At 47.1% G+C, this 11457-nt stretch overlaps 1 protein-coding gene across 2 annotated transcripts in view; it reads left to right on the top strand.

Annotated features, from left to right (window-relative positions):
- The window catches only part of LOC102208295 (zinc finger protein 646), a 22598-nt gene that overhangs the window by 4422 nt on the left and 6719 nt on the right, over nucleotides 1-11457 (top strand). The window contains exons 2-4 of one of the 2 annotated variants that reach the window (XM_013914521.1): nucleotides 5113-7907; nucleotides 8447-9556; nucleotides 10551-11352. In XM_013914521.1, the coding sequence (XP_013769975.1) occupies nucleotides 5332-7907; nucleotides 8447-9556; nucleotides 10551-11352 (4488 nt within the window). In that variant the 5' untranslated portion in view covers nucleotides 5113-5331. Of the gene's footprint in view, nucleotides 1-5112; nucleotides 7908-8446; nucleotides 9557-10550; nucleotides 11414-11457 lie in introns of both variants that reach the window. The other variant, XM_005747672.2, reaches the window with a different exon arrangement.

Genomic DNA, 11457 nt, shown 5'->3' with positions numbered 1-11457 from the left:
GGGTGGGGGGATATATGTGTATTGAGAGTGTGGGGAGTGAGTTGGAGGGTGGGGTGGGCTGCTTTTAACTATGTAAAGCACTTTGTGCTACATTTTTTCTGTATGAAAAGTGCTTTATAAATAAAGATTGATTGATTATGTTCTGCTGTACAGTTTTAACTTCTATGGGAGTCTATGGGGACTGAGGCACTACTGCCTCTGCTGGACCCCAGAGGAACTGCAAGGAGAAAAAACAAGAAGCAAAAAACAGAAAAGTGCCCGAGTTCACAAACGAAAAGCTTCATAATGATCAAGAAGGATGATAAAGATAACAAAGTCAGCTGAACACGTTGATGCACCGCGGCTCTGATAAACACAGCACTCGCCTGCTCTGAGGCGATGATGCTGGGTTATGTGCAGGAAAAGGCACCGATCTGGTTCTTGTGTCCCCGCTGGTGAAGGCATCGTGCCGCCTGTGGGCTGAGGTGGGGGGCTCTGCAGGTAAAAGCTCTGCAGGGAGATGTAGAGGAAGTTTCCCCTCACATCCTTCACTCGCTCCTGCTGCTGTTTATTTTCCTTGCTGCCTTCCTGCCTGTCAGACTGCAGCTCGTCAGCGCCTCCCCTCCTCCTCCTCAGGTTACCTCTCCTGCCAATCAAACCCTCCTCCACACCTTTATTTTCCACTGCAGCCCCCCACCCCAACCCCTCCTTTTCCCTCTCTTTCTGTTTTTCCCCTTCCTTCATTCCTTCCCCTCCCCCACGCCTCCCCTCGTGTCTCACCTCGTTTCCTGCTTCCTTCCTTTCTTTCTTTGTTCTTCTGTTTCTCGCTCATTACCGGTGAATCTGTTAATTGCTCATTAATGAAACGACCGTGGTGATAACGGTACGACGGTAAATATTTTTGTGTGGAGATTGGCGTGTTTTTCTTGCGCAGACAATCCGTCTCTGCTTCCTCTTGAATCGTTTTAATTGAGTTCCTGGACCGATTTGTGCTGCTCAGCTCAGGTTTTCATGCTCATGTTTTATATTTAACAAACATCCAACAACTTGTTGACTAAATCACTTAAAGCTCCAACCTGCAGCACCACATTTGAGACCCGGGTGACCTCTGTCCTCTCACAGGTAGCTCACCTTTAATGAGACATGCACTGATCAAACATCCGTGGTTGATTGGGTATATTTGTGTTGATCAGTCCTGTAGTTTAGCCTCACCGCTGATATATTCGCTGCTGACTGGGTGCTGTTGGGTTTTAGAGCAAGTTTGTTTAGCTGAATTCCCATAATTCCTCTCTGTTCAGCCAAAGAGAACATAAACACAAACCCGAGACCTTAAATCCCACCTGATGACCAGGTGGTGTCCTCGTAGTGCTGACGCTATCGCCCGTGACGGCTTGTAAACCGTTTGATCCTCCTTCCTGTCAACGCTCTTTTCCCGTTAGCCAACATCTGTATTCCGGGCCTTTTCCTGCTCATAGAGATTCTCCAGTGGAGACTACACACAAATTCAAATTCAAATTTTATTTGTCACGTACACAGTCATACACAGTACGATATGCAGTGAAATGCTTGGACAACTGCTCGTGACCTAAAGAAAACAAAAAAGGAAAAGGCTATGAATAAGATAGGAAATAAATATGAAAAATTAAAAAGGGTAAATTTAACTAGGAAGGAATAAAATATAGATTAAGGTTAAAAATGAAATAACTGTACAACACAAATTAGAATGAAGGGTAAATTTAACTGGGAGAATAAGATAAAATATATAAATTAAAGTTGAAAATAAAATAACTGTACAACAAAATACACAATATAGAACTATATAAGAATGTATGAAGAAATATAAATAAATATATACACAATAACAGCAGCGTGATTTAAGTAATGAAGTGAAAACAATGTCCAGTGTGTGTGTAAGAACCGTATGTGTGGGTCAGTACTGTGTGGTGGTGTGATTGAGAGACCGTATCGCCTGCAGGAAGAAGCTCCTCCTCAGTCTCTCCTCCACATAACTGTGATATGTTATTTAACACAAATCTGGGTGTTTCCTTCTTCACGAAACGCCTGAGCTGTGGTCCATAAAGTTAAGCTTTAAGATTTATACTGTCTGCTGCTGCATCACAGTCGGCAGTTTGAAGCTGAGGTGGTGATGTTTACGTAGGACCCAGCTCGGCGGTCCATTACTATGTCTAACAGGAGGTTTCAGCCTCTCGGTTTGCTCACATTTAAATTAAGCTGAAATCTCAGATCAGTCGTTATAGACGTTGTTCTATAAAACCATCGTAAGCAAAGGCTGGTTCAGTTGTAATGCCATCAGAAAATCTGCCCATGAGACCCTTTGTGTTCTAAACGCTTCAGTTCTTCTGACATCCAGCAGAGGCAGCAGAGAGCCCGTACCCATTGACCCCCATGTTAACAGCCTGATACACAAACTGTGTAGGTTTATGTATATATTTCCTTTTCATAAAGTCCTGCACACGGAGACGATGTTTGGACTGTGGCTTTGGAGGACTTTATTTTAAATGATTTTTATGGGCTCAAATTGTAGTCATAAATATTTTGTACTTGTAAATCAGGATTTGTATGTGTAAAAAAGATATGTGTGTGGACTTAGCCAAAAAATACGTGTGAAACTCTGCACTCAAGTTTCAAGTTACAAGTACGAATTTTGACCACAATTTGAGCCCATAGATTTTAAGTGACAGCCACGTGACAGTTCTTTAACTCCCCCAGAAAACGTAAGAAACAATATTTTACATTTTCACTCTTAAAAAAGAATAATTCTTTGAGGCGTCAGTTGTAGAAAATCTAAATCTGTGCGTCTCTGCTGTGATTCATGATGTTCAGATTTGTTCATATGCTCGGTTATTGACGTCACCGACGTTATGAACGGTGTTTAAGCCAAACACTGGCCGAGGCTTGAACCTACACAGATGAGCTCGTGTTGGAGTTTTATAGGGATCTGTGTTATCAGGAGAAACCTGGAAAGTCTTTGAGCGGGCCTCGAGCCAGTGTTTGAACCCAGCTGTGTGTAATGAGATGAACACGAACGGCTGCTGTAATCTGCCACAGATTACAGATTACACATGAGCCTGTTAAAAAGGATGCAGACACTTTAATCCCACTGAAGGATCTGTTGAACTGATTCCTGATCAGTTTGTGTCAGACTTCCACCAAATGTCTCACTCAGAAAAATAATCACAAGCATTTTAAACTATTTTTTAAGATATACTTTTGTATATTTCTGGGAGTTGTGGTTTTGGAGAGCACATTTTAACGAGCTGTAGTTAAATTTCAGTCGTTTCTGAAGTGGAGCTGTGGCTTTTGTAGAGTGAGGACGTTTGAGCTGTCGGTGGAACAAAACGCGACACCTGAAGGCCAAGCTGACCGACATTTCCTCCACTTGTGCTTCTTTAATCTGGAAAATAAGGGAATTCTCTATTTCCCAGTGAAACTCGCTGACAGGTGCAGCGCTCACTGTCACGCGATGTCTGGACAAACCTGAATCTCACGCCTCCACAACCAGCAGAAACACAGCAACTGCTCCTGGAACCATACAATAAACCGGAGCATTTTCAGTCCCAGCAAACCCAAACAGGACCGATTCATCAGCAGCATCAGCACGTCCGCTTGGACTGCTTTCTTGTCTTTAACCGACTGAGCCTGTCCTCTAAGTGTCTCATTTTCTTCTCACACTTGGCCAAAGAAGCATTGAGTTTGTGCCATGCTGCCATCCATCCATATTTCACAAAATCCACTCCTCCTCCTGCATGATGGGTCTGAATTTAATCCAAACAACAGTGAATATTTGTGGGTATTTACTCGCATTGTGCTCAATGCAGAGGTCCCGTTTGTAGTTTTATAGGCAGTGCAATGCACAGTGAGGCGGATCAGGTCCTGCATCACTGATATTCTGGTTTTTCAGTCATACATGTAAAGTCCAACTAATCTGGACTTTAGAGGTTCGGTCTCTGATCGGTTAGACTGCATCCCACTGGGGTCCTAACAGAAAACACAAACTATTTGATCGAGGCAGATTTTAATCAAACTGTTGTCTAATGAGTGAAAAATAAACTTTTACATTTTTTCCCTTCTCAGAACATAAAAGTGATCCAACCGTTACTGACACGGAAAAGCAGCACATTTTTCAAACTGGAAATTGATGTTTTAAATATCAAAATAGTTTCAGAATATTTCTCTTAAAATATAAATGGAGTTGCCTCACACATTGGAGGGGTTACACAAGTTTTAACAAGTTGTCACATTCAAATAAATCAGGAGGTTGAATTACACCTGACGTGTTTCCTAAAGTTTGGCCTGCTGCTCCGTTATCATCGTGCAGATCAGGTGGTTTTCTGCTCTCACCCTGCTGTGGCGACTAGGACTGGATCAGGTTTACCTGACCGTGGGCCGATCCATTCACAAGTCGGATCGTCCTGTCCAAAATTCGCAAGATAGAAGTCACTTTTGAACAGTATGACCCAAAACAACTGAGACCATGAACTACAAGACATTTTTAGAGATAAGCTAAGAAATTAGTTTCTATAAGATGGGGAAATGTTTTTGCAACCACAGGTATCGCTGTCTGATGGCCTTCAGATAACATGAAGATTAAAGCACTTACCCACTGCCTTGTTTTTTTTCTGACAAAGAAGTTACATCCATTTAATGGTCATTTATTGGTATAATTTAAAAAATGATATTTTGTTTCTAGAGTCTTCCAGTTAAACTAATTTGAAATGTTTGGTCTGACACTTTATTAAAGCTACAGCTGATGCTTGTGCAACTGTGCTACTTAATTGTTGTGGTTAGCAAGCTGCTAGTGATCACTCGGACTATTGCTGATCCTTAAGATCACCATCCACAATTTCTATATCCAGCTATAAAATTTGTGATGCAAAAGCATAATAAAGAAAATTAAAATGATAACAGAACCTAGGACCAAACTATTTATATTAAATAATCTTTGTAGGGCTTTCCTGAATATCCCAGTCATTTTGAGATTCTGTTATAATCAATAGCAAATAGCTGAAACTTAAACTGAGGGACCTGGACTGAACTTCGAGATTTTAACAAAAGATAAGTAGGTATTTGAGTAACCTGTTTTCTTTTTCTTCTTCTTTTGTTTCTCCACAGTGATACCTCATTGGCCGGTGTGACCCCCGCAGGCCTGCCACCTCCCGGGGTGGGTCCTGATTGACCTGCGCTGACGGCTCCCAGGGAGAAAATGGCCTCCACTGCTGCCCTCAGCTAAAGAGCTAAGCCCTACAGTTTCCTCCCCCACCTCCTCAACATCACTGTTCATTGCTCTGTTGTGAACCGTGATTCCCTCCAAACGATTTGCTTTAGAGTACTATGGCAATGCATGATATGAGTCGTGCCAAGGGTTTCCCCTGTAAAGAATGTGATATGGTTTGCCCGAGTACTCCAAGTCTTCTAGAACATATGAAAGCACATTATCAGCAAGAAGAGACCGGTCGTTTTGAGTGTGAACAGTGTGGACGAATTTATAAACACGCAGCTAGTCTAGCCAATCATAAAAAATCTCACGAAGTTGGATCATTCCAGTGTCCTGTTTGTACACGTACGCTGCCTAATGCAGTAGCTTTGAAAAATCACTTACGGATCCATACTTTATCCCCTAGTAGTGCACACACAGAGGAAGAAAGCGAGGAAGTGCCCGAAGAAGCCGGCCACGACGAGAGGGACTACGGTCTCACCCAGGACCTCTCGGACGGGTTTGGGCGCTCCCATTTGAACAATAGTGGTATGGGACATAGTGTCCTGCAAAGCCACGAGACAGACGAACACGGAAAAAAAGGCTCCCCTGAATCTGACGACGCTTGGGACAGACCTTTCAAGTGTGATCAGTGTGACAGAACTTACCGGCACCACGGTAGCCTGGTGAACCACAAGAAGTGTCACCAACAAGGAACTTTTAAGTGCTCTGTGTGTTTCAAACAATTTGGCAACCTGGCTGCCTTAAACAGCCACGAGAGAACTCACTCGAAGTTCAAGACCCCTGGGGCCTCAATGGTGAGCAGCAGCAGTAGCAGCAGCAGCCTCCACGACTCGGAGCGCAGCACTGGCACTCAGTCCTCTCAAAGTGAAGACACTACCACCTGTTTCTGCCACCTCTGCCAGGTAGCGCTGCCAAATAAGGCAGATTTCCAAGAACACATTCTGCTGCACAACACTGCTTCACCTACCCTCAGCCTGCCACGGAGTTTTCCAGGCATCATGCCTCATAATCTGAGTGCTGTTCGATCCCCGGCATACACGCCGGCGCTGGGGGACCCTCTGCCTCTGCCTCTGCCACCAGTGCCGACTGAGAAGAGGGGCCCCTATGACCCCATTATGGGCCCTCCAGTCAACAACCCCATCTATACATGTGCATACTGTGGCGCAGGACACCCAGATCTGGAGACACTGAAAGTCCATTATCTAACTCATGATCCCCACCCTCCCTCCCATAGTCAGGACAGCTCCATCCTCAACTCGGAGACTCTAAGTTCTGGATCCCAGAGCTCGGTGGCCTCCCCGTCAGGAGGTCGTGTGCCCCAGGCTAATTCTCCAGATGATGAAGAGCGGCGCTTTAAGTGTGGGGAGTGTGGCAAAAGTTACCGGCATGCAGGAAGCCTGGTCAACCACAAACGCTGCCACCAAACGGGCCACTACCAGTGCACCATCTGCTGTAAGCAGTACCCTCACCTGGCAGCACTACATAGCCACCTACGAAGCCACAAGGGTCGTCCTTCCAATCAGCCTATTAACAATGACAGCAACGACTGGCTATCCCCAGAGCCCCTGACTCTGGACTCGCAGCAGAGCTACGTCCAGGAAGGTAGTGGTGCCACCACTCCAATCTCCCTGCCAGGAAATCTCGGCGAAGCTGCCCACTTTGTACCAGATGGAGGCCACAGCAGTGGGCTAGACTCTCTTGAGTTCCATGATCGCTTTGATGGCAGCTCACTCTCCCAGAGCAGCTCTGCTCACCGGCAAGCCGACCGACACGTATGTGCCGACTGTGGTGAGATGTATGGCGATGTGTCTGGCATCAAGTCGCACATGTGTCCCCGCCGTGGCCAGCAGCAGCAGCAGGCCAATATGTCCAATGGTTTTATGGGGAATATGAACTACCATAGCTCCAGTGGAACCTCGCTGCCTGCTGGAAGCTCCAGCAGCCTGAAAGAAGGCGGCAGTCAACGACAGTATCCTCAAAGTGGAGGCAAGAGAATGGGAAGCAATGACAAAGATGACGATGATGATGGAGAGGTGTATCAGTGCTCAGTTTGTGGCAACCACTATGCTAGTTTGAGAGCTCTCAGAAGTCACCTGCGTAGTCATGCCAACAACCCCACAGGGCCAGGACCCTCCAACCTGCAGCAGGACTGGAGGATGATCTGCTGTACCTGTGGCCAGACTTTTGCCAGAAAGCAGGATCTCCTGAATCATCAGTTAATCCATGGGCCCCAAAGGCCAGATGGTCAGCAACAGGGTATTGCAGGGAGTTCAGCCAACGGCAACGAAAAGATGGATGGCCGGAGCCACATTTGTGTTGACTGTGGTATGTTTTTCGCCGATCGCCACCATCTGATCACCCACCTGTGCCCTGGGAAGAATCGAGGTAACTCGATGAACAAGCCCGGCCTAAATGGAGCCAAAGGGATGTCTGGAGGAGAGGGCGTTGGCGGTGGTGTCGCTGGAAGAAGTTGTGACGTTGGCGCAGATGGACGTAGGCCAATGGTCGATCAGAGTGACAAGCCCCACAAGTGTGACCAATGTGGGCGAGGATACAGACACCCATGCTCTCTCCTTAACCACAAGAAGTCCCACAAGACCGGTGTTTTCCGTTGCCTTGTCTGCCAAAAACGTTACTACAACCTGCTGGCTCTCAAGAATCACCAAAGGACCCACTTTGACTTAAAGAGGTAGGTCTTCTGCCAGTTTCGAATGTCTCTCAACAAATTCTTTAAAAAGTTAACATTAGAAACAGTTAATGGTAGTGCCTACTGGAGGTCAAATCCAAAATTATCATGTTACTCTTGTTTTGTAAATAAAGTAAAGACGTTAATAAAGTTTTGTTGATTTTTATATAAATTTTGTAGCTATTTTACAGTTATAGGTACTGAGCACCAATTGAGGCATGTGACAAATTAAAACTGTTTGGCTAATAAAGATCTCATTCTGTCAAAGTGAGTTTTTTGACTTTAGTTGGCAAGATTTATGGATAACATTTTCATTGGTTTTCATCTAAACTTTGAAGTACAGGAGAATTGTTGCCAAAGTAGGTAGGGGTCTGAGGCTAGTAAAACTGCTGAGAACTGCTAACCTTATTAAGAATCTGACTTAGGCCACCCTAGAAATACCTACAAAGTGTCATTTTGCTTTTGAAATGTACTGAAAGAGATATTGCTGTTTTTTTTTTTTTTTGTTTTTTTTTCTTTACCTTTGCCTATTTTTGCTACAGGCACAAGTGTGAAGAATGTGGCAAAGCCTTCAAGATCCAAAAGCAATTGATCAACCATCTCCGTCTCCATGAAGAACACCGAGCCAAAGGCCTTGTTCGGACCGGCCCAAACGGTTCCCGCTTCCAGCAGCCTGACCCATCTCAAATGCAGACTATGAGAGGGGAGCCATCGAAGGGCCAGGTGATGGGGGTCAAATACAGCCACCAAGGGTTCAAAAAGCCCTATTCGTCAGCCGGTACTTCCAGACCCCAGAAGTTTGATCCTGCCGAAAGTGCACGGCGGCCGTTTGCCTGTGAAGAATGTGGAAAGACTTACCGCCATGCGGGCAGCCTGGCCAATCACAAGAACCTTCACAAAATTGGAGAGTACCACTGCAATGTTTGCAACTCTACATATCCGAACAGGCTTGCAATGAAAAACCACCTTCGTCTCCATTTTGCACAAAAGAAGCACAACTGCCAAGAGTGTGGCAAGGGCTTCCGCACCCAAAGGCAGCTCGCTACCCACACTACAGCCGGCCTGTGCAAAGGCCCACAAGGCCCTGGCGCTCAGATGGATTTCGAGTGCGACGGCTGCTGCGAAGGCTTTGCCACAGCTGACGAGCTCGCGGCTCATGACTGTCCAGCCCAGCACCTGCCTTCATCGTCCTCCACCAACACCTCGACAACCATCAGTACCGAGAAGAACTCGGTAGACATGGACTCTGACGAGAGGCCCTATGCCTGCGACCTATGCAGCTGCGCCTACAAACACGCCAGCTCCCTGTTGAACCACAAGCACACCCACAAGACCGGAAACTTCAGGTGCAACTTCTGCGACAAGCCCTATACCAACTACATGGCTCTACGCAACCACATGCGCATCCACACGCAGCGGAAGAAGCACATCTGCCACACATGTGGGAAAGCCTTCCGACTGGCCCGGTTCCTCCGCAACCACCAGAAAGTCCACGAGGAAGGCGCCACCCCGTTTGGCTGCCCCACCTGTGGGAAGAGTTTCCAGGGGAGGTCCGGTCTGGCCAGGCACCGCTGCGGGGACAACCAGGTAGGCATGGAAGTCAGGAGGAAGGCCACTGCACCCACGGGAGAGGGCGAAGAGTGTCGGTACACGTGAGTTCTCGTCAGTTGTTTGTGATTCTTCGAAGTTGAAACAAACAAATAGTGAAGATAAATTTAGGTCTCTACATGTCTATTACAGGTATATGATCTCCAATCCGGCTTCCTTGGGACCATACGCGTGCCGGAATTCGGATTTTTCTGAAGTTTGGACAAATTGAATTAGTGGAGAGACCAGATAAGTCAACCCCGTTTGCTTACAGTTAGCATATATCAGACATTTTTAGGCTAGCCTCAGTCAAACATGTCATGTTCAGATGTACTGTTTACATGCTTTGTTTTTTTCGAACTCTTTAAGTAGTATTTTGTGTGCAGCATATTGAAGTGTTGATGTTGTGTGTTCCTTGCTTCTGTTCTGATTTTGATTGCAGTCTTTGTGTTTATTCTGACACTGGTTAGCTAATAGATTAGGAACTGCAGTTATGTGATGGGGCTGTTGCATTTTGATGTTCTGAAAGGGAAGATTAGGAAGTATTTGGAGCTAGCTGCACTGCACATGTCCACAGGTCACCAGTCTTAACACCTACAGGAGTCTTGATGCATGGTAGTGGTTCTTTGGGCATGTTTGATGGTTTCTCATCACTACATTCAGTATCCAAAGAAGGCTGAGACAGAAGGTTGTTTTATTTGTGCAGTGCAGGGAGCAGCAGATACCTTCCAGTTCCCTACACTTGTTTCTCCATAGTGTCTCCCATGTTCCTCCCTCCCTCACCCACCCAGCAGTCCTCTCCCCTATGACCTGTGTAGAAATCATTAATGGTACACCACTTTGTAGACTTCTTTGAAAGCTTTGAGCCGGATTTCAGATCATATACCTGTATGTGCAACATCCTAGATGATGACTAGTAAAAATACTTGAAATACTTCTCCAGAAAAAGTGGTAACCAGATGAATTTGGCTACAGCATTGAAATCGGACATCCATGTTCCGTTGCTAATCTCCTTCCTCTCTCCTCCACCCCTCTTCTTCTTTGTTTGTCCCTGCACAGATGTGATCAGTGCGGCCGTTCCTACCGCCATGCCAGCTCCCTCCTCAACCACAAGAACACCCATACTGTCGGCATCTACCACTGCGCCGTGTGCCTCAAGACCTACTCCAACCTGCTTGCCCTGAAGAACCATCGCCGTATCCACTCTGAGACGCGGCGCCACCGATGCCACGACTGTGGAAAGGCCTTTCGAGTTTCCTCCCAGCTCTACAACCACCGGCGTGTACACCAGAAGCAGCGGGAGCTGACCTGCCGGTCCTGCCAGCGAGCCTTTCCCACGCAGGCTAGCTTCAGGCTCCACATGGAGATCACTCATGGCCAGACACCGCAGCCCCGCCAGCCCAGAACCCAGCAGCCCCGCCCAGGGGGCTCCCAGGACCTGGGCTGGGGGTCAGGCCTGGACCTCACCCTGATGCAAGAGCAAGGACTCAATCCCAGCAACGTCGCCAAAGTCCGCGGCCAAGGGAGCAACAGCGAGGTCGTCAAGTCCCATGTCTGTGACCAGTGCGGTCGCTCGTACCGCCACGCCAGCTCCCTGCTCAACCACAAGAACAGCCACAAGACCGGGACCTACTTCTGCAGCTCATGCCAGAAGGAGTTCCCCAACCTGATGTCCCTGAAGAACCACCGGCGCATCCACACTGAGCCCAAACGCTACCAGTGCCCTGACTGCGGGAAGTCCTTCAGGGTTTCCACTGCGCTCATCTGTCACCGCCGCATCCACACCAAGGAGAAGCCGTTCTCCTGCCAGCAGTGCGACAAGCGCTTCTCCTCCAAGTCCAACCTGAGGCACCACATGAAGGTGCACTGGAGCGGCTCATCGGCGCCTCCACCCATGTCCATGAGAGCGCCCAACTTCCTGGGTATGCCTGGCGGCCCCTTCATATAAGCTGCAGGGTGAGGGGGC

This window comes from Pundamilia nyererei, unplaced genomic scaffold (assembly GCF_000239375.1).
Source record: "Pundamilia nyererei isolate P.nyererei 1_Seehausen unplaced genomic scaffold, PunNye1.0 scaffold00202, whole genome shotgun sequence".
NCBI lineage: Eukaryota > Metazoa > Chordata > Actinopteri > Cichliformes > Cichlidae > Pundamilia > Pundamilia nyererei.
The sequence above is the reverse complement of the archived record's forward strand: the minus strand, read 5'-3'. Positions and strand labels throughout refer to the sequence as shown.